The 23,673-nt window shown below is 41.0% G+C and overlaps 2 protein-coding genes across 2 annotated transcripts in view; one reads left to right on the forward strand and one right to left on the reverse strand.

Moving 5' to 3' along the window:
• Positions 1–4,305: 4,305 nt before the first annotated feature.
• Positions 4,306–7,763, reverse strand: PIGW (phosphatidylinositol glycan anchor biosynthesis class W). Its single transcript, XM_006138632.5, has 2 exons — positions 7,544–7,763; positions 4,306–6,055 (listed from the first exon to the last, which is right to left on the reverse strand). Exon 2 carries the CDS (start codon positions 6,045–6,047, stop codon positions 4,533–4,535), a length of 1,515 nt encoding a protein of 504 aa, XP_006138694.3. The 5' UTR covers positions 6,048–6,055; positions 7,544–7,763; the 3' UTR covers positions 4,306–4,532.
• Positions 7,764–7,869: 106 nt separating this feature from the next.
• Positions 7,870–23,673, forward strand: part of MYO19 (myosin XIX) — a 40,082-nt gene continuing 24,278 nt past the window's right edge. The window contains exons 1-9 of the mRNA XM_075904744.2: positions 7,870–9,366; positions 13,759–13,891; positions 16,817–16,961; positions 18,216–18,364; positions 19,206–19,319; positions 20,603–20,735; positions 21,059–21,128; positions 22,606–22,708; positions 22,968–23,064. Coding sequence (XP_075760859.2) covers positions 13,880–13,891; positions 16,817–16,961; positions 18,216–18,364; positions 19,206–19,319; positions 20,603–20,735; positions 21,059–21,128; positions 22,606–22,708; positions 22,968–23,064 — 823 coding nt within the window. The 5' untranslated portion in view covers positions 7,870–9,366; positions 13,759–13,879. The remainder of the gene's footprint in view (positions 9,367–13,758; positions 13,892–16,816; positions 16,962–18,215; positions 18,365–19,205; positions 19,320–20,602; positions 20,736–21,058; positions 21,129–22,605; positions 22,709–22,967; positions 23,065–23,673) is intronic.

The following is a 23,673-nucleotide window of genomic DNA, read 5'->3' on the forward strand; positions in this document are numbered from 1 at the left end:
ACCACCTACCCCCTACCCCACCCCAGACTCCTCATAGCCCCCCCTTCCGATAGTCCGGCATATAACAACAGGGCTTTTCAGTCAGATTAAACCAACTCTTGAGCTAATGTAACTGAAATGTAATGTAATCTTTGCTCACCTAAGGGGGAAAGAAAGGGCTTCCTCTCAGAAATAAACACACAGACCCCCAATCCTTGAAAGAAGACATAAGGCTATGCATGTGACAGTGGGGTTTTGCCCATGAAAGTTTATGCCCAAATAAATGTTAGTCTGTACGATGCTCCAGGACTCTTCATTGTTTTTGCAGATACCGACTAACACGGCTACCCTTCTGACACTCAAGGCCAAGGTAAAGAGCTCCACCCCAGGAAGATAGCTCTAAAACTCTGTTTGTGGCATCAGTTATGAAAACTTAAAAAAAATTGCTTGAGCCATGGTACTTTTTCCATTTAAAATTAAGCACTGGGTGAGACTCTCCTAGGGTGTACAAAGAAGGTAAGATGAAACAGAAATCAGAAAGTTGGCAAAAGAAGGAGAAAGAGAGAGAGAGTGTTGGGAGCTAAAAATCCCGGCATTTTATGTGATTGCTGGTGAAGGTAGGGGTGAAAATGGAAGTGTGGAATAGGAGTTAAAATAAGAACTCGGTTTAATTCTCATCTGATGTCTGTTTGCAGTGTCACTTGGGACTAATTAGTTAACTTCTCTAGCCTTATGTACATCATGAAAAATAGCTGTTGCTGCTAACAGATTACCATAGTTGCCACTGAACTGGTGCTGAACATGGTTTGACTTCATGTTGTATAGGCAGGAGATAACTTATTCAATACCACTTCAGAAACCATGGCTAAAATTTATTCAGTCTGAGATTCTCCTACCATGATTATCGAGGCCCCATATATTCTGACCTATAGTCTCCAGCAGGGTAGTTGGATTCTGCTGTACACTGGTGCCACAAACAGAAAACTCATTTCTCATTAGAAAGATATGGGTCATTTTTTGCCCAGTGTCTCATTCCCATTTTGCCAGCTTCTCTTTCCTCTCCTCAAATCATCAGGCAGGAGTTAACATGAACAGCTTTTTTGATCAAAGAACTCTTTGCAATTTTTTAAAAAATTTTGCCCCCCCCCCTCCAAAACATGGTTAGCTATCTGTAACTATTCATGGACTAAACATTCTGTCCCAGAAACTGTGCTGATTGCCTCAGGCCAGAAATTGCTATGCTTGTTTTTGACAATAACTAACATGAATTAATTGGCACTCTCACTAATTCAGAGCTGAATGACTTACTTTATATAGCTTTAAAAATGGGTGACTGACCCATCATGTGGAGTTCTGCCATCTTCCATGTACTATGAATAGTTCATTGTTGGGACTGTGACATCAGAGATAAAAGAGCCAACTGCATCCCCTATTTCATAGTTTATTTGCATACCACAATCCTATTGGTTTACAGGGATCAGTTGCAAGTCTTTTTCATTACACAAACCCAGCCTCTAGTCCAGCAATCAACAACATGTTCCTGGACTTGAACCAATGGTCAGTCAATGGAACTCTACATAGATACAGCAGAGCTCCTAGGATACATCTGCTCAGCAATTAAAAACATATGGTTGTCCCAGGTCATCTGACTCAGGCTGCAGGACTGTAATATTGTTGCGTAGATGTTCCAGCTTGGGCTGGAGCCTGAGCTTTGTGACCCCACGAAGCGGGAGAGTCTGAATTAGCTGAACAGAGCCCTTTGGGGCTATGCTGTAGGTCCTTTATTCCTGGGGAGACATACTCCCACACTCTACCTGTAGATTGAGTCCTAAACCTTTGCTCAACAAAATGCTATTTAAATATTACCTTACTCAGCATGCTAGATGTAGTTTTCTGCTTGTACTAACAGACAATTCATCTTTATCATGTGCATTTACGTTCCTTTTCTGCACCTAGGCAGAGTTCAGTGGGGGATCTGGAACATAAGCCCCAAACACCACATGTGAGTCACTGTGAGTTTATGATGGAGGCCTTAGTTTGGTTGTTACCTAAACTAACACTGAAATCCTTTAAAATAAATATGTACTTAAGGTTACCAGAAAATTGTACTATGAGCTATTATGATGGGTAAAGATTACATTAAGATTACATTGATAGCATATAGGCATCCCAAAGATAGTGAAGAAAGTTCTGCTCTTATTCAGAACATAAAAACGGCCATACTGGGTCAGACCAAAGGTCCATCTAGTCCAGTATCCTGTCCTGCAACGGTGGCTAATGCCAGGAACCCCAGAGGGAATGAACAGAACAAGCAGTCCCTTCCACCTACAGTATATAATTAGCAACTGAAAAGAACAAAGAAATCCCAGGTGACCAATATAGTCCTTGGCTTTGAGTCTGCAGTTGGATTTACATAGGAAAAATCCCACATCCCTCCTTAATCCCACTGTATGAAGTAGAACTCTACAGCACAAGGCAAATCTGTCTACATGCATCTATTTGATAGAATGGGACCTCAATTTCTAACCTTTTTTGAGACTTGCTATGTTAATTTAGGCAAACTTCAATTATTGGCCATATTCTTCACTGTAAGTTCATTGAGTCAGTGCAGTAAGGATGAAATGGATGGACTGTTTAGTTCATAAGAATCTGAACAAAGATGTGTTAAACAAGTTTTTACCATTTGTATTGCATTTCTAAGGTATTACTGAGTGTCTCAGTCTGTAATGGATTTATGAGATAGCAATACTTCTCTATCTGCAGTTTACAGATAAGGAAATGAGATACATGTGACTCGACCAAGGTCTCTCAGAAATATTGTGGCAAATTGAACCTTGGTTTTCTAAATGCCAGGATAAAATCCTAAATCACTGAATTCTCTTTCCTTAGTTGGTTTATATGCTAATGAAAATTAACATAAAATGTTCATAAGTAAAAGCATTTCAGCTGGCAAAATACAGTTCTAAGTAAGCTGTGATTTAAAATAATGACTTCAGGGAATAGTGAACAGGGTTCAGCATCCTTAGTTTTAAAATAAAGATGAAAGACATTGAGCCTTCCCATCAGTATTTTTATGGTACTCTGTCAGACCATGTTTAATGAAGGAAGTTTCACCGCACCCTTAAAAAAAAAAAAAAGGCAGCCATGTAGCTTGTGATATACTGTTGTACACCAATTTCCAGTAAAAAGCTTTATTAATCAGTATTTGTTGTAGGGACAAATCTGTTTTACATTTGTTTTATCCAGGTTTTTATATTACAGCTATATCAGAGTGCAAATGTAGGCCCCAGTCCTGCAGAAAATTATGCATGTGCTTAAGTTTATGCGTGCAGTGACTCACACTGAAGGCAAAGGATCTATAAATGTCTAAAGATAAGCATATATAACTTTGTAGGATTGGAACCAGTTTTAAAATATTTATTTATTCAATATAATTTACCTTATACAGGTTGGACCTCTCTGGTCTGGCACCCTGGAGACCTGAGTGGTCCCGGGTAGGGGACTTTGCCAGCTCAGGGAAGGTCATTTCCGGGCTGCCCACCAACGGTCCCTCCAGCCATGGCCTCACTGTCAGCTTCCCAGCCCTCCATGGGACTCTCTGGTTCTGAACATCTGTGCCTTTTCCGGACCAGGGATGTTTCCAGACCAAAGAGTCCTGATTAAGGAGGTTCAACCTGTATAAAATAATTGGTATAAATAAGATGTCAGACAAGGCTTTAAACTGGTAATTGTATATCTGTTTATATTTAGACTATTTTCTTACCTCTTTCTAGGGATATAAAATCCAATATAATTGGTTTACCGGTTAAACATTGTTTAAGTGGTTAACAGATTAAAGGGGGGGTGGTGGTGTCAGGTCATTCCAGCCCAGCTCGCGCCACCTGCTGGGTGAGGATATGATTTGGTAAATATAGGCTTGAAAGTATTAGGATTTTTTTTTCAAATAGATGGCAGTAAATGCCAATTTCACTATGACCAAACAAATCAACGAATATTTCCAGCAATAATAGAAATTTACAGATAAGCATAGTAAGAAAAATGGAATTTGAAAACGTAAAGACTTTGATTTAAGGAAATTTGCCTAGTATATTCCCATGTTATGTTTACAATGTGTGCATTAATGGCTATAAAGCTTTAACATCTTGAATCTCAAGGTCTACTATCATTAAATGGTCTGATCTTCCCCAGTGCCTAATCGCCATGATTTCCCACAACTGTGAACATTTAAATAGATAAAAATACAAAAAGTGTTTAAAACCAATAATTTTGCACAACTGAAGATTTAAATTGGTAATCGTTGGAAAAATGCTTAAAAACAAACACTGATATATTAGCGGTCAATTTTTATTTATTTATTTGTACAAAAGAATCCTGTCAAGCCTAGATATAAATCATAAATACGCAGTATACTACCAATAATGTGTCTGCACAAAAAGAAATCTAAGACAACATTTGTATTTTCCATTAAAACAATCATTTAAGCATGGCTAACAATGTTTAACAAAACATACATTTTACTTGAGCACCTAAGATACAAAGTATTAGAAATCAAGTCACCACCATTTTAATGTTATATTTTTTGCATGCAATGTATACATAAACAGACAGTTAGTAAACATATACAAGTGTAGCACAAATAAGGTAAATGGGGTATTGCTGTGGATTGTATCTAATGTCATATTCACTATGCCAGTCATAACATTTGCTAGCAAGAAAAAAACTAACTGATTTCTATCAATAGCATTAATTATGCAAATACTTAGCCCCTTTCTTTTGATAGATGTGGGCTCCAACTCATGCTTTGTATTTGTATTAGGTGGTTGTGTAAAATTCCAACAGCAAGGAACTCTAGATCCATTTACCAGAAGTTTTGTAAACACCAAAATAAGATCAGTCACTAAAAACCAGATGAAAAATGTCAGGCACTGAGCAACTGTCCAGATGCAAAAGGACAGATTAGCTATTCTGCGGGACACAGGGTCTATATAAACTTGAGACATATAAAGAAATAGAAAGAGTATAAAAGTTGTCAGCAGAAAGAAACATATTACTTCAATCCAATCCTTGACTAAAGTTCTTCTCTTTAATAAATATAACCCCACTTGCACACTAGCCATATAGATAGCCAGATAACCAAGAAGAGAGAACACCCCTTCTCTGTTAGCATTTAAAAATCCAACTCTTGTATCTTTGCCATCACTCCCATATAAAACAAACATCTTTAGATGGGTAGTGTCAAGAATAAGCTGATAAAATACAGCAAGAAACATACCAACAATCCATGATTTGTTGGCTGGAAATAGAGTTAAAACTAGTGATGCTGTCAGTCTCACAACTGCTAAAGTGAAAAAAAAATTCCAGTGCACACCGTACTCTGAAAAATGTTCATGATACTCCACAGATTTAACACTGATCAGTCGTCCCAAGCCAAGAAGAACTAACGGCCAAACAGATAACACCTGTTTAGCCAAACAGGAGAATTTGGATTGCACCATACTTGGTTTTTGTCTAACTTCAGGACAAACGAGAGCATTACCAAAAATAAAAGCTCCTACTCCAAAATCCATAGCACCAGTTCCATAGTTCTCAGTTTTAGCATACCGTCTGGGGTACTGTGGAAAATCCACTGCTAGAATGTTTATCGCAGTTAATATGTTGATATAAACACGAAACACAGTTATTGATGGAATGTAGTTTGGTTCTAAGTTTGTCTTCAAGAAATCATGTACGATTTGCTTAAGAGGAGTCCTGATACAACAGTTTCGTTGGTTGTATATTTTATAGAACAATGCCACACAGATGGCCCCCACAGTTATTGGCAAAAGAGGGAAGACAGGGGACAAAACAGTGCAAATGATCACAAAAGGAGCTACTAGCACTGTAAAGTCTAGTAATAGATGATATTTCCTTGAATGTAAAGCTGTTCCATTGTGCAGATAATACAAAATTAATAGCAAACCTCTGCAAGCTATACATAGTGGAGCTAGCGTTAAACCTATTGAAATTTCCAGCACACTTGTTCCATTTAAGTTACTGATAAAGGCTTCTTTCAGCAGCTTTTGTGACATTCTTCTTCCTATGCAAATAAAAACGTAAACTAGAATTAAAGTTTTGTAATGCAAGAACGTTTTTCAAGTTTGTGTTTAATTTATGCTCTGCTTCCTTTTATGTATGGCAACATAAGACATTAAATAATGATTCATTAGCACCATCTTGGTTATAAATGAATTCTTTTTGCCCCCCAAAACATACAATAAATAATGCAACATCATAAGAACTGTTTTGGCCATCCTGCCGGTTTGTAGTGATTTTTAAGATATCTATTTACAAATATCTATTAATAAAATTGGAAATAAAGTGCTCTGCCCAAATCCCAGTTCTGAAAACATTTATATATGCACTTAATTTGGGACTATACACAGTAATAAAATTAAGCACGTGTAATTGTTTTTAAAAACACAGATTTTAAATGTCTCACTATAACAAAGCAAAATTTGTAATGTTAAACCTTGGGCATATATCCTGCAGGCACTTTTGTTACATCAAAGGATTTTTTTCTGAAAGCTTAAAATGTTAAAATTAGTCTCACAGCATTTATTGTAATTTAGAGAATACATTTAGTGGTATTAAATATGCTGCAATAAAAGAAGTTTGTTACTAACTTTTGGACAGCTGTTCGGTTGCACATGTGGATTAAACTAGCGGCTTTCATGGAGAAGACTCCAATGTTGCAAGTAACTCCACACAGATACACTGATCTGCTAACACACAGCAATTTGGAAGATTGTGCCCCAGTGTCCACATCAGAAACACCATCCCAAAGGGCACCTTTGTTTCCATTCTCAATGAAGAAACCAAATATAATAAAAACTAACTGAAGTTCTGCAAGCTGTTCTATATAGTCTTGTGTGAATCAGCATTCAGAAGGACCTAGGTCATACTGGAAGAGGCACTGGAAAATTAAATACTGCTCTTATCTATGCTTCATCGCTCAGGAGACTTCTGTGTATCTCTAGGGGTTGAGAACCACTGCAATAAAAGATATTACCTCACCCACTTTGCCTCTTTAATTGCAGGACTGGAGGCTTACTTGACCTCATATTTCTTTCATTTAAACTTCCAGAATTCATGACAGAGAACATTGCAATATAGAGCATACCGAGAGACAACTACAATCAATTTATCAATCTCTTTGATTTTCATATTCGATTCCTTGCTTTCTTCGTTTGTCTTTTTTCTCTATTTAGATTTTAAAGTATTAGGGCTAGCAAACTGCTTTCTTATCTCTTTGTAAAGAAATAAATAGCACTGTATAAATAATAAAGCATCCAAAATATTGCATTATATAACATGAAGTCAATTACATATAATGCTCTTCCAGCCCATTTTTAAGCAATGGTTCCACCTAGTAGTTTCATTTTCTTTACACTTTTGCCAAAACCCACAACAAATGATCGACACCGAGAAATTATCTGAGTGAGCCAGCAGATGAAAAACAAGGCTTTATTTTAATAATTTCCATAACATCTGCGCCTTTGACATTCATTATGCAGGAGGTTCTCACCATGAGTGTTCTCTAGCAAAAGGGAATTTGCTGGTTAAACGAAGTTCTTCCTCTGTCTCTGCAGCCTACCATTAGGTGCACTTTTCTCTCTGCTGCTTTCACTTCCGGTGGTAGCCTGTCAAAACCCAAACTCAGAGGTAAATGAGGATTTTGTTTCCTCCAAACATTTTCACCATTGAGAGAACCAGTTTGCTTTACTTCGTTGCCCGATTCAACACACTCAGCAGGCTAACGTAATAACAACCCACTCTTCTTTACTTAATATAAAACTACCACCAGGAAAAAAAAATGCGGGGAGGAGCCACACCTTTCCTTTACACTCAGATAAAGAATACCTACTTCTTTGCCACTACAGAAAGAGGTTTTGATTAGCGAGCGCTAGTAGGCACACGTGGAATCTCTACTGTAGATGGAACCCAAATATTTACATTTCCACCCTTTTCTTCCAGTCCAATCTAGGGAATATTGATTTATATCATCATGTGAATTCTTTGCTCTTTATCCAAAGACTTACAATTTCACATTTAAAAGTCTTATTTAAAGATCTTAAAATCCTGGAGGCGAGATATTCAGTAGGCAAAGTCTTACTATTAAAAGACCCATTCCTATATTTCTTTAGTGTCCCTTTTATACTTTCTAAATGTTGGTAGGGATGATAAAGAATACGAGAGTTGCCTAAATCCCCATATATATCAGACTTATAAAAACAAAGAAATGCAAGTCACTTGCTTTTTAGGGTCCACGTTACCCCCAGACACCTTCAGTTTCCATTGATGTCAGCTTTCTTTAACCCCAATGGGAATTGCAGTCCACATTTGACAGGCATTTGACAGTTAATGCTTTGGTACATTGATATACCATTATTGCAATAACCTTGAAGTTGTGAGAGTTAAAAGATAAGCACTTAAAACATTTGTATTTTTTAGTTCTGAATGATAATCTACTGTCAGTAATTAGGGCCCTAGCTGATCATGTACAGCCACATATAACTTCATGCAGGTGAGGAGTCTCATGGAAGAAAATGGAACAAATCACATGCCTAAAGTTAAGCATGTGCTTTAAGTCTTTACAGAAGTGGGGAATGTGGTATTTCTTGAAAAATGAGACTATGGGGAAAAGGTTATAAATTACTTAACACTTCCGGGAGCGGTCAGCACTTTGCACGGACTAACGAACAAAGACTCATGAACGAGCCTTCTTTGAGCCAGGGGTCGCCATTTTACAGGTGGAGAAACTGAGGCAAAGCAAAGTGCTCCCAGAAACAGAAAAGGCCACTGTCGTAACCAAAGCGTGCAGATGCCCTCGCTTAGCGTGTGTACGAGTGATGCAGGCACACACCGGACAAGTGTGGGAGGAGAAAAGTGGGAGAAAACGTTGCTAGCGTCTCAGGATTAGGGGCTGCTTTTAAAGAGCCCAGGACGACTCCCCTGGATTTGCCAGGTAGCCCCTAACCCAGAGACAGATGCCAACAACGTTCCCGTTCCCACCCCCACCCCTTCCTCCAGCCTTGAAGCCAGCGCTCGGGATAGCCAGCTGTAACCAGAGACACACGCGTTCTTTGCGCCACGTGGTTCTAGCTGCTGCTGAATCCGGCAGCGCTGGGCTGGGCAGGCGAGGCTGAAGCTTTCCTGCCCTTTCCCGAGTCTGCAGGCGGGCTGGCGCCCGGCCAGGCCTCTTCGGATTCAAACTGCAGCTCCCGCCCCTGCTCTCCAGCTCCTCCTGCGGTGGCGTGCCCGGCAGGTACGTCAGAGGCTCTCCCTTGGCAGCCGCTTTCTCCTTCCCGCTGGCTTGCTGCAAAGTCTCATGTCTGCCCTACGGAACGGGTGAGTCTCGAACTAGGGCTATTTATCCCAGCTCCCCGTGTTGCCCATTGGCTACTTTTCTGCTCTCTAATATTGGGAGCATCTGGGTCAAATTCTCGCCCCCAGCTGCGCAAGTCTCCCTTAGTCCCTCCCCCATCTGTGATTAGAAAGAGAATGGTGAAGCCCCTGTGATTAGAAAGAGATTGATGAAGTGCGGGGGATGGGTGGGCAAGCCCTCAATACTGTACACGTTCAACTTTTCTGCAAATAGCCCTTTCTACATGGGTGGAGTGTAAATTTTCTGTTTCAGCCCAATCCACAGAAGTAGCCCCTCCCTCACTGCGTTTAAAAACAGCGTTCCGGATCGGAAGGTCTTTAGGGTGCCCTTGAAAGCCTAAACATCATAATTAAAACCGCCAATAATGCTTTCCATTAAAAATAAGGCTGTTTTATTATAAAGCATTCAGGTTACTTTTGCAGATTACATAAATGTGGTAAATAGTTGAGTTTTGTGCACTACAGAACTATAACTTTAACTTGGAGTTTCCTTTACAAGTCGCAAATCTGAATTTTTGGTTGCAAATCTGAATTAGAGGGGGGTGTCTGCTTATTTTACTTGCCCCTTTGAAAATAGGAAGATTAACACTAAACTATCTTATCCATTACAAAGATAGCTTCCCCAATTATCACCTCTAATACCATTAGCTCACAGACATTTACACCCCCCTCCTCCCCCCCCATCCCCCTTCTGTTCTGAAATGTGATTTGTCCTTTTCATATGTGTTCATTTTTTTAATTGTATCCTTTGGTATATATGATTGTGACTATTTTCTTCCACTATTTGATCAGAGGAAGTGGGTCTGGCCCACGAAAGCTCATCATTTAATAAACCATCTTGTTAGTCTTTAAAGTGCTACATAGTCCTGTATTTTGTTTCAACACTAAACTAGAGCTTCAGGGGGTAGCCAAGTTAGTCTGTTACAGGAAAAAAAACGAAATGGTCTGGTAGCACTTCATAGACTCACAAAACATGTAGTTGTAGATGGTATCATGAACTTTTGTGGACACAGCCCACTTCTTCAGATGACCAGAGTTATGAGTTGGGGATATGAAAACTCAAAATAAAAATAGGAGAGGGGAAGGGAGATGGGGTGAGAGACAGAGCATCATTAAGAATCTGGAGAATGGGTACTTAAACCTAAGCAGATAAAAATCAAAGTCAATAGATAGCTTCCTAAGACAGGAACCATATACTAGATGCTAGTAAAAGCTATTCTATGATTCCTCGAGAACAAAGAATTCATTTCAATCAAGATTAAATTGTGTGTGTTAGAATATGAACATAATCAGGGGAAACTATTTAAATAAAACCTACCTCAGAGATAACTGAAGGCAGAAAACCGGTAACTTTGAACACAATGGAGAAGAGGATGCAAACTTATTCCACTTTTTTTTTTTAAATCACTAGCTACTCTAGTAGATGTCTTCTCCAGTGTAGTCTGGAAAAGCTATTGTTTTTGTATTTTGCTTGCATGGATGTATACACTAATAGTTAAAATACAGGATTGGGAGTAAGCTCTGAAGTCTGTTTTTTGGTTGCGTCGCTTATTTGCTGTGTGACCTTGGGTAGTTTGTTTGATATCTGTGAACTGGAGCTGCTCTCTCCTTCCCTGTTTCAACAGCTTGTAAGTTTTACATCAGGGCTGCATCTAGACTGGCATGATTTTGTGGAAATACTTTTAATGAAAAAGGTTTTCCGTTAAAAGTATTTCCACAAAAGCGCGTCTAGATTGGCACGGATGCTTTTGCGCAAAAAGTGCTTTTGCGCAAAAGCATCGGTGGCTAGTTTAGATGCGATTTTGCGCGAGAAAGCCCCGATCGCCATTTTAGCCATGGGGGCTGTTTTGCACAAAACAGTTCTTCCCTGTCTACACTGGTCCTCTTGCGCAAGTATTCTTGTGCAAGAGGGCTTTTTCCCGAGCGGGAGCGTGAAAGTATTTGCACAAGAAGCACTGATTTTATACATTACAAAGTCAGTGCTCTTGCGCAAATTCAAGCGGCCAGAGTAGACAGCTGGCAAGTTTTTAAATCTTGCCAGTTTACCAGTTTAGCACCGCCCAGTAGTCTTGTAAAGCACTTACAGATGTTAACAATGGAAGGAGATAGAGAAGTGCAGAGTGGGATAAGACAGCTACATGCGTAATTTTTACTAACGTGTTGCTCTCTAGAACTTTCAAATTAAGGATCAGTGTAGTGTTAAACAAGCCTTCTATTAAACGCCATTTACATGAAGCTAAAACTATGGCAATTCACCCATCTAGGATACAATAGTTGAAGCCTAGAGAATCAATCCTCTTTTCCATTGTTAGAATAAGAGCAAAAAAACAAAAACAGGGCTTAACCTCACTTCAGTTGAAGTAAATAGGAACTCTCCCTTGAATTTCAGCAGAAGGCGAATAAAGCCAGTAATGAGCAAGTATGTCTTGTTTTTACTGTGGGATGTAACTTTCAAGAGTCACACCTTGTACAGAAATGCTCTGACATCACCGATGCTATCAGGCCCACTAACTTTTCCTGTCCAATGTAACAGCAGGAATGAACAGCAACACATTTTATTTTCATTCAGAAGAATTCACAACATGCTTTAGTCCTCTTAACCCAAGAGAAACTAAGTGACTGATTTTGTTCATACAACGCTTTTTCCTAAAGAAGCTTTGTTTATTTTTTTTCTACAGAGAATTAGAGAGGATGCACTTTAAATACATTTATTCAGCTAGGTCATGAACCTCTTTGCATTCAAGTAAACAGCAGAGATCCTATTATTTTCAGTGGGAGTAGAATGGAAATCCTAGACCCTGAATTCCTAGGACAGCTCTTCAACAGCTCTTAGGTGCCTGTCTCCTATTTAAATTAATGGGAGGTAGGTGTCAAGATACATTTTGAGGCTCTGGGATGTGATCGTGCAATGGAGGCTCATTGGTTAACTTTCACAGCTACTCCCCACCCCAGCCCCCCTTGCTGCTTCTATATCCCCAGTGTCTAGCCAATGGGAGCTGTGGGGATGTGCAGGAGAGGCAATGCACAGGGACACACTTGCTAGTAGCAGCTGACTGCTTCCTAGGAGTGGTATGGCTGGGTCTGCAGCAGCACTTTTAGTGGCCGAGAGGATTCATGGCAGACAAAAGGAAAATGTTTGTTGGGGCCGAATCTGACCTGAGGGCTGTATTTTGCCTACCCCAATGTAACAACATCTGTACGCTAGCTAGTTCCATTGTTAACTAACTCCTTATTCTGGTGGGGCTGGCTTCTCTAGAAAAGAAAATGTAAATAAGAACATAGAAATGGTCTTACTGGGTCAGACCAAAGGCCCATCTAGCCCAGGCTATGTCTACACTACAGTGATCTGTCGGAAAAAGATACGCAAATTGTGCTCCGGAAAAGCCTCCTATTTTGGAAGAGCCTTTCTTCCGCAAAAAAAAGCAGAAGAGCACACGTGTCAGAAAACCCCCATAGTGTAGACATAGCTCCAGTATCCTGTCTTCCAACAGTGGCCAATGCCAGATGCCCAGAGGGAGTGAACAGACACCATTCCTTCCCAAACTGGCTAATAGCCACAGATGGATCTATCCTCCATGAATTTATTAAGTTCTTTTTTGAGCATTGTTCAAATCCTGGTTTTCTCAACATCCTCTGGCAAGGAGTTCCACAGGTTGACTATGTGCTGCATGAAGAAAAACTTCCTTTTATTGTGTTAAACCTGCTACCTATTAATTTCATTTGGTGACTCCTAGTTCTTATATTGTGGGAATAAGTAAATAACTTTTCCTTATTCATTTTTTCCACATCAGTCATAATTTTATTTACCTCTATCAAATCTTCCTTAGTCTCCTCTTTTCTAAGTTTTAAAAGTCACAGTCTCTTTAATCTCTCTTCATATGGGACCCATTCCAAGCCTCTAATAATTTTTGTTGCCCTTTTCTGAACCTTTTCCAATGCCAGTACATCTTTTTTTAGATGAGGGGACGACGTTTGTACACAGTATTCAACATATGGGCGTACCATGGCTTTATATAGATGCAATAAGATGATATTTGTCTCATTCTCTGTCCCTTTTTTAATTATTCCTAACATTCTATTTGCTTTTTTTGACTGCCGCTGCACATTGAATGGATGTTTTCAGAGAACTATCCACAATGAATCCAAGATCTCTCTCTTGAGTACAGTAGTTATAGCTAAAGTAGTCCTAATCATTTTGTATGTGTAGATGGGATTATTTTTTCCAATGTGCATTACTTTGCATTTTTCAGCAAATCCATACTAGAGTTCAGATTTTAGTCTCCTCTCTTGGAAAGCAGTACAGGATTATGTGGTTCGCATTACTCTTTCTGAAATAACCAAGTTAATCTCTTTCAGGTCCTCTAGTTTGACAAGATCCCCCAGGCTGAAAGCCTTCACCTATCACTCTGCTACCCAGGAGTCCTGTTTATAGAGCTTTACAAATTCACCCCTATATAGCATCCGACAACTGAAAAATATGCCCAAACAGGTAAACTCAAGTTCCAGTGTTTGTCTTTGCTAATTTAAATTTATTGCCGTGAAATATGCTGGGTTGCAATTCAATTGATTATAATTCACAGTAGCAGACTATTCAAGTATTCTCTCTTTCCCCCCCTCCCTTGTTGCCCTGCCAACTGCTCATCAAATGTGTCATAAACCTCTAGGTAATTTTGAACCACTAGCTTTGATAAGTTTAAGGTTTTGATCTGTATTATTTAAGATTGTGGTTTTTATATGTGGCTGATAAAATGAGTAAGACTAGTGAATATTGTCAGTTCATTAATTTATGGAGGCCTGCCTTCAGACAGCTACAACTGGAAATTGTAGGATGACACTAGACTGGTCACTATTTTTAATCAGCACCATTCAAAGTCCTTTTTCAGTAACATTGTTTAAATGTGAACTTTTCCCCTCCCACCTGAGCTTTTAAGAGTTGTCATAGTCTTGAATATTTTTTGCTTTTAGCCATAAAGAACAATAGATCCAAGTAAATGCAGGGAAATTGGGCCAACTAATACCAGCCAGTGAAAAGTCCTTTTCCGGGACTTGGTACAGCCACCTCTGCAGTGGAGTTTACAGCAATTTATCTCCCATAAATATTCAACAAATGAGAGGGCTGGGGAAGAACAATGCACGTTTTCCCACAGATGGAGGAATTAGCACAACAAAGCACTAGTATGATTTGAAGAGCAGTATTTGGCTTTGTGTGGGTCAGCATGTTTAGCTGTGAACTCATTGGGGTCCATTAATGCTCAGACATGGTATGATGAGGAAAACCATGTTCATGTCAATATTTGGCCAATTCTCTTCTCATTCGACTTTATTGGTAAGCAAATTTTTATTGGTCTGCTATAGAATTGTGTATGACTTCCAATCCAGTTCTATCCAGTCTGGAAAGAGAATGGACATCTACAAGAGTAACTATTGTTCTCAGTTTAAATTATTATTCCTGCAGAACCATATGTGCAAGCAGTGTTTATAGGCTGTTGTTTCTCAATTTGAATGCTGCTGAAATCAATCAATCAAATTGCATATGCAAACTGTATTCTACAGCTTGTGGGTATAAAGAAAAAAAGACTGCATTAAGGACATACTAAGACTTGCTCAACTTGTAAGGTTAATAGTAGTTACATAAGGGGGGGAAGAGAGGGAAGGAACAAGAAAGACTTCAGGAAGGAATGCAAAAGCAGCATTTGCAACACACACACACACAAATCTGGTGCCTGAAACACACACACACACACACACACACACCTGGTGCCTGAAACACACACACACACACACACACCTGGTGCCTGAAACACACACACACACACACACACACACACACACACACACACACACACACACACACACACACACACCTGGTGCCTGAAACTTGTTTTTACTGGCTACACTTTCTATTACTTATGCTTAACAAACAAGTGACTTTCCAAGCAGTGTTTTCAAGGACACTGGAGCCCTGTATTTAAATAAAAGTTATATGCAGAGGGCCAAATCCTGATTTGATGCTGGTAAAGTAGTATAATCCCTCCATTCACCTCTATAAATGGGCACATAATATATAAAATATACCATCTCGTAAAACCATAATTGTGGAACTCCAGATTGGGCTTAGAAAATGCAAGCCAGGGGAACCTCCATTAGCTTTAGTCCAGACAGCTAATTTGATCCAAGCACTAGGTATTAAGATCAATAGATCATATCTTTGAGTCAGGCCTTGTATTGAGTATATGTCATTCAGAGAAGTCAAAATCCTCTGCTTACGATTCTTTAAGAACAGATATAATTACAGGCTACGTTTAGACTGGCCCCTTCTCCGGAAGAGGCATGCAAAGCAGGCAAGTCAGAATAGGGAAATCCGCGGGGGATTTAAATATCCCCCGCGGGATTTAAATAAACATGGCCGACGCTTTTTTCCGGCTAGGGGAAAAGCCGGAAAAGAGCGTCTAGACTGGCAAGTAGGAATAAGAGGTCCTCCGGAAAAGGGCTTTATTCCGGAGGATCGCACCAGTCTGGACGCTCTTTTCCGGCTTTTCCCCAAGCCGGAAAAAAAGTGGCGGCCATGTTTATTTAAATCCCGCGGGGGATATTTAAATCCCCCGCGGATTTCCCTATTCTGACTTGCCTGCTTTGCATGCCTCTTCCGGAGAAGGGGCCAGTCTAGACGTAGCCACACAGTGGCTCATGCATTTTCCAACACCCGGAAGTATATATTTAGCAACACATTTATCCATAGTATCCCTTGAATTAGAATTACACCAGGGATGAATTCAGCCCATAAAAGTTTTCATTGATTCGTGATCTCGCATGCATTAAATAAATCTGGGATGTGATGGGGTAACTGGTTAATGGGATGATGCTCACCGGTTAACCGGTACCTGGGAGCAGTCCGCTGCAGGCAGAAAGCTGCACCAGCCCTGTGGAGGAGGGGAACTGGCTGCCTTGCACACTGCGGGGCCGGGAGCAGAAGCTGGCCACCCTGAACGTGGGGCTGCCGGGAGAGCTGGAGCAATAGCTCCACTTGCTCATGGGTGGGCCAGGAGCAGAAGCCCAGGCTTGGGGCTTCTCCAGCAAGGCTGGAGCAGTCCTCCCTAGGATCCTGCTTAATTGGTTAACTGATTAAACCTAAGGTTTAACCGGTTAACTGATTAACCAGGATTTTACATCCCTAAAATAAACACCTTCTAAAGCATGTTTAAAACTGAAAGACAGCTTCCAAGGTACTTAGGTTTTTTTTTTAATGCTGCCTGGGGCAGAGAAGTCAGACCAGTAGTAAAAATGTGCGGAATTATTTGTTTCTTGCTAAGACTGAGCTTAAAGCAGGAAAGGGACTTTAAACTGCAGTTGAAGAGGCGAGAGTCCACCCTTGTTCAATCTGTTACTAATGTTCGCTTTTATCTGTGCTTCCCAGATGAACGGCCCAAAGAGAGATCCTGCCATCCAGAATGAGCTCAATGACTCATTAAAAGAAGAGGTCAAAGCTTTTCTGAGTGATGATGATAAATTGCATCTCTTTGATGATCTTACCAAAGTTAATCCTGTAAACACAGCAACGGGTCAGTATTTGTGGCCTTCAGAAGATGCTTCTGAAAGGTTACTTCACTTTGCATAGTAAATAACTGTCTGCATACTCTGTGACAAGGTGGATGAGGGTAATGCCTTTTATTGGACCAACTTCAATGTATTTAAAAGATATCACCTTTAAAATATTACCTCCCCCATCTTGCCTCGCTGATATCCATGACCCACACAGCTACAACAGTTCTGTAAATAACATATATTATAGTCAATGATTCTGATCATGGTTACACTAGCATGACAATAGTACCTGTGGACATGATCCAGAGTCTGTGGAAGTCAATGGAAAGATTCCTGTTGCATTGAGATCAGTCCTGAAATTTGGCTTGGTCAGTATTCTTTAGCATGTTTTGAACCCACACCAGTCTCTCAGCAACTAAGATCTAAACAAAAAAGCTTTCCTCTATGTTACTGGTTCAAATGCACCTTGAATTGGTGGTGGTTGACAGTTATTGCTCCTGCCTTTTACATGACTATGAAAAAGGATTTTGTGCGCTCAGCCCAGTTTCTATTAACAGATTTCCTGATCTCAAGAAACCACCACACACAGTAGAGCCCTCTGACTGTAATAGTCTTAGCAGAGACGCCAAGGTTTGGAAACTGCAGTCTTCACTTAACTTTCACTCTCCTTTTTCTGTGAATGAAGAGATGATTTAGTCTCTAGGGCTGTGGATATGGAACCTATAATGAGAGTGCATAAGAAATTAATCAGTACAATTCAGTGGTCTTTAAATTCTTGTTCTTAAGAAAACAAACGTATAAGAGGAATGTTTGGGGCAGATATGCTAGAGATTCTTATTTGACCACTCTCCAAGCATATCTTAGCTTGCCATGCTGGAGATCGATTTTCTGGCGTTTGATTTAGCGGGTCTAGAATAGACCCGCTAAATCAAATCCTGAGGGCAGCTCCGGCCAGCATCTGTACTCCTTACAATCACAAGGAGTAAGGGAAGCCAGCAGGAGCATTTGCTCCCGTTGGCCTCCTGCAATGGGGACCACGCGAAGCTCGATTTTAAAGTAAGCCGACTCCAGCTATATATTTTACATAGCTGCAGTTGCGTACCTTGAGACTTGACCTGACCTCAGACTTTAAAAAACTGTTTTAAATCAATCTGTGAATAGACAAAAGAGAGAGCATTTTCCTAAACTTTTCTTATACAAATGTAGGACTGGGGAAAAGAAAATACATTTGTTTCCCATAACTGCTAACAGAATGTATGTATTTGTTTCAGTACTGAAATGTCTGCAAGCAAGGTACACGGTAGATGTGTTTTATACCAATGCTGGCTGCAGTCTTGTGGCTGTAAATCCATTTCAACCTGTCTGTCGCCTCTATTCATCCGAGCTAATGAACGAGTATCACGCTGCACTTCGCCCACAGGTAACAGTGGTGACTAGTTGGCTACAAAGCAAAAGAGAGGAAGTCATGCAACTCGGAACTTAATAAATCAAACCTGCGATGTTAGGACTATTTCTAGCAAAACTATATACTTTATTCAGCATGGCTCTCTTACACCCCTGTGCATATTTTGCTTTCCTTTCCCTCCTCCCGTCTACTTCCCAGGTTCATTCCTATAGTGTATAATTAAGTGCATGTCTCAAATTTGAGTTTTATAATGTGTAATAGAGCTGTATGTAGGGCAGCAGGGCTGACAGCCTCGCTGGGCACCTAAGCAAGCTGTGGGAGGGAAGGTCCTGCTCTGTGCCCGTGAGGGGGGCAAGGCTGGCCTTCTGTGCCACCCGGACAGCAATGTGCCTCCCCCCCAGGCAGCCCTCAGTGCTGCCCAGATCATACCATGCACAATTGTGGTGGCAGTGTAAAGGGTCCAGGGGCCTGGCTGCAGTAGCAGCAGTGGTAAGGACTTCCGGGCCCTTTTGTATTGCCGGGCCCCGGGGCAGTAGCTCCCTGTTGGTGGGTTGGTGTGTAGAAGAAAAGATGTGGTTGATATTTCTGTGCTCAAATTCTTAAATCGACTAGAGGAAGACACGGTATGTTCTAGAGACCTGAGTGTGAGGCTTAGTCAGAAACTCCTGTGTTCTAATTTTTATCGTCAGCCCTGGCTGACATAGCCTGTCCTTCTGCTTCCTGGACCCAAATTCTTCTGTTCACTTAGATTTTTCTTACCTCACTGGGCTGTCAAGGATTAAGTAATAGAATCTGCTTTGTTTCAAACATCACTGTGTTCCTTTTCAACCAATATGTTCACTCTCTTTCTTGGTAGGAGTTGAAACCTCATATCTTTACTGTGGCTGAGCAGACCTATAGAAATGTTGGAAGCCAGATTGAACCAATAAACCAGTCAATAATTGTTAGTGGTGAAAGTGGTGCTGGGAAGGTAAGCATAGGATTTGGGTGATGGGGTGGGGGGGGGTGTCTCCTCTTTTTAATCAGAGTAAACTTAAACAACAAAGTCTGGTAGCACAACAGACTGTTGGGGGCAGGTTCTGGTGTGGCCTAGGGGATAGGCTGTTTGCCTGGGGTGGGGAGGGTGGTGGGTTCAAGTTCTGCCTCTCCCTGCCCCCTGGAGGGACAGGATGGGATAGGACAGCAAACACCCAGACCATTCCGGTGGAAGGCAGAATAAGGAACACCCCGTGCTACCAGACTATCTGTTGTTTTTAACGTTTATCCTGTACAGACTAACTTGGCTACCCACCGAAGCTTTTTCATCAGGTCACTGTTCGGCCGTTGCTCGCATGTTCTGAGATGTAACTGTGGTCCAAAGCATTTCAGCTAGCTCTTGAATTTGAAGAAAAAGGAGGAGAGAAACACAAATGCAATTGGTATAAAATACAGCAGACAGTCGTAAGCCATTAGAACTGGGGCTGGGGGAGAAGAATGCTGTCTGGTTGGATTCAAATGGGCCATACTCGGTACAGATATGGTTCAGAGAGTAGTTTTAATCCTTGATAGAGTAAAGTTCCAGTTGAGTAAAATCCCTGCTGAAATCAAGGTAAAGATAGCTAAGTATGGCCCCTTTATTGGGACTAGATATGAGAGAGCGTAAACCCCCGATGTCAAAACTAGGAATGTTAAAATGTATTTAAGTAATCTTGAAAATTACAGGGTGGGCAGATGACTCCTGCCTACCATCCCATGCTGCTGCCTCCATATAAGATATGGCGGAAGTGGGGAGTGCATGTGGGAGCCAGTGCGCACAGGGAACTTTTATGCCAGCTCCCCACGCATACCAGCTCCCGCCTGTCCCCTCCCCCATGCTGCTGCCTCTGATACAGAGGTAGCAGCAGTGCAAAGGGAGCCTGCATGTAGCATGTACGTTATCCGATGAGCCCACACTGATCCTGATTCTGAGCAGTCAATCCCTGCTCAGAAAAACTCTATATGAATGATCGCTGTCTGAACAAAATAGCTGTCAATTCTGGCTATATTTCTGCATAGATGGATCTTGGTTTTTCTTACAGGACCATAGTCCAGCAAGGCACGTATAAGCGTGTGCCATAAACTTAACAAAAATCACTTTCCTCAACACGATCACTAGCTGCATAATGTTTTCCTATAGCCAAAGCACTGGTTTTAGAGTTGTGTCTGGTTATGGACTTGTGTCTAATCAATAATGCAAGAGCAGACAAAGGCCTACTGTCAAGATTCTCTTTTTAGACTTGGACATCCCGATGTCTTATGAAATTTTATGCAACTGTTGCTGCTTCATCTGCCTCTCCTAAAAGCAATGAAACAGTGGAGAGGATAGAGAAGAGAGTGTTGGACTCCAACCCTGTTATGGAAGCTTTTGGTAAAGACCTTTTAAATGTTAATATTAAGGGGAAACAAAACCATGACTATAGTAAAGGGTTTTTTTGTTTTTAATTTTGTACAAACCTAAACCACCCCCCATCATGTCTCTTATAAAATCACCTCTGAAACACTGAAGCAGCATGCAAATCATCACATATATGTGTGTGTCCATATTAGAAGAGTAAAATGGTTTGGTTTTTGTTGTTGTTGTGGGGTTCTTTTGGGGAGGGAGGGGGAGGGGTTTGGTTGATTTCCCCCCTGCCTCCAATTATTGGAAAATAATTGATACTTTGTGTGTCCTCTCTCCTGGTAATTTCACAGGAAATGCATGTACTCTGCGGAATAACAACAGCAGCCGTTTTGGAAAATATATCCAACTCCAGTTAAACAGGTATTCTTTATTACATAAGATGCTCAAGGTGTGTGGTGTGTGACGGACCGGGCCGTGTCTGGGCACAGCTGAGGGCATCCGCTCAGGGCGAATTGCTCAAATCCGGGGCTCCTTACAGCCCCCTGACTGGTGACTTCTCCAAACAGGCCACAAACCAGTCCCACAGAGCGCTTCAGCTGCCTGCCTGAAGCCTCATGAGCAAAACCCCTCCGACACCCCAGCAATATCCGTGCCCCAGATGGCCCCGGGCCTCATACACAGGTGGGGGGTCCTAGCACCCAATCCCACTTACCCCGAACAAGTTCTGTCCGGTTCCAAGAAACCAGCCACAGATCCCTGGTCAATTTACCCTCTGGATCTTACCCACAAATCACGGTGGGCCAATCCTTTAGAATATATATCTAAAGGTTTATTATTACAATAAAGAAAAGCATGAGAGTAAGGTTGTTAAAGAATATTACGTTACATGCACCGAATCTCCCAGTCCTCTATGCAGGCTCTAGCAGAGATGTTACAGCTGCTGGTTTAAAAGTTCTTGTTGCACATCCTATCATCAGGATGGGTTCACAGGTCTTCCGGGCTCTTCAATCCCTGCAGTGCTGCCTCTGGCATGAAGTGCTGAGCTGAGAACAAAATGGCATCGACCGCATGGCCTCTTTATACCTCCTTCCTGGCCTCTTCTAGTATGTAGCAGGTCACCTGGACAGAGGCCAATCTCTGTGTTTCCTGATGGCTGCTCTCAGGTGACAGCCCCATTCTTTAAGTGTGTCCATAGCCCATTGAGAGCCATTGTTCCACAGGGCCTCAGTAATTGGCATGTCCACAGGCTCGGCCCTGTCCAATGCTTAACCACATGCAGGGAAATCTTCAGTGTCTATACAAGTACATGCTAATAATTGCACACACAGACATTATACAAACACCAGAACAGCGTACATAGGATTATCAGATAATAAGCTTCTATTCAATACCTCACATGGCCCCCTCCTATACCATTTTGGGGGCCAACACCCCCACCTATGAGTGCATCAGGGATCTGGCTGCTCCCCTCAAGATCCAGCAACGTGACATGGTGGTTTTTTGTTGTGGGGTGGTGGTGGTTTTGTGTTGTACCTTCACAACTTTCTCTTCTTGCAAACACATGTCTGGAATCTTCCACGGAACAAGGAGTGGAGTGTTCTTTGTAATGTACCTTGGTATATTAGGATGAATTAGCATTTCTTAGATTTATCTAGCATGTTGTCAACACGTAAAGGACACCTATCTTGCAAAGATCACTTTTCAATCCTGAAGACAGCACCAATGGACTACGCTGCAGCTTCATGGCTAATCAGTTTTTAAAAGCTTATAGCATTTAGACCAGAAGCTTAAGCCAGTATTAAAAGATTAGAGGTACTTTGCATTCTATGTGACAATTGGATGTCCATAGGACTTCTATTTTTATGGGTATTTACTGAAATATTTATTATTTCTCTAGATCACAGCATCTGACTAGTGCTTCCATTCAAACATTTCTATTGGAAAAGACCAGAGTTGCTTATCAGGCCCCACATGAAAGGAACTTTCATATTTTTTATCAGGTTTGTGCTAGATTAATTTAGCCGGGTATTTTTAAAGTACATTGCTGATAGAATCATTAGATCTGCAGACGGTCTACTTGCAATTTCCCATTATTTAGAATAATGCAGGTTTTTTTTAAACTCGTGGTTTAATTCAGTTTTCTGGATCTTATGTAAAGATCTTATTAAGTTTTGTTTCCAGCTTGTTCATCATCATTGTGCCCTTAATGTTGTTCATACGACATTAGGGTTCAGAAGTCTCTTCTGTTTTTGTTTCAAGATCACAAAAGGTGCCACAAAGGATGAAAGGCTGGAATGGAACCTGCCTGAGGGTGCCAATTTCTTCTGGCTGCCAAATTCTGAAAGAACACTGGAAGGTAAGATTTAAAGTTGACAACTCAGACTATTATGAAAGCTTAAGCAGTTGTATGTAAACTGTTTACGGCCAGTGGGAGTATGATCTCAAGGAAGAAAAATCACTTGAGAGAGACTTATGGCTCTGGTACATTGGATTTATGTTCCATTTTTGCAAAGCCACTTGTGAGATTTTGCCTCTGTTCAGATTTCACTTTGCACTGTTAAAATTTATACTTAGTATAATATAGCAAGTCCTGATCTAGGGTCTCTGCATCTCTGAGGCAAAATTTACAACCCTTATGTGATCTCTGGCTGCTTCAACTTGCCTAACAAAACTCTGGGGCCCACAAAGGTTCAATATTTTACTCAATATTAAGTCATTCGGTGACAATAGTATAATTAATAGTATAGTATTACTGTAGTATAACTTCTGCTCCTTTGGGTTGACAAATCAGATGTTACATAAGAACGGCCATACTGGGTTCATATCTGCTGACAGTGGCCAATACCAGATGCCCCAGGGGGAGGGAACACAACAGGTGATCCTCACATGATCCCTCTCCTATCACCCATTTACAGACAAACAGCGGCTAGGGACACCATTTCTACCCGTCCTGGCTAATAACCAT

The sequence above is a fragment of the Pelodiscus sinensis genome, chromosome 21 (assembly GCF_052426305.1).
Source record: "Pelodiscus sinensis isolate ZL-2025 chromosome 21, ASM5242630v1, whole genome shotgun sequence".
Taxonomy (NCBI): Eukaryota; Metazoa; Chordata; order Testudines; family Trionychidae; genus Pelodiscus; species Pelodiscus sinensis.

Excerpts from the sequence above, each read along its gene's own strand:
- PIGW (XM_006138632.5), bottom strand. The coding sequence starts at position 6,047 with ATGTCACAAAAGCTGCTGAAAGAAGCCTTTATCAGTAACTTAAATGGA.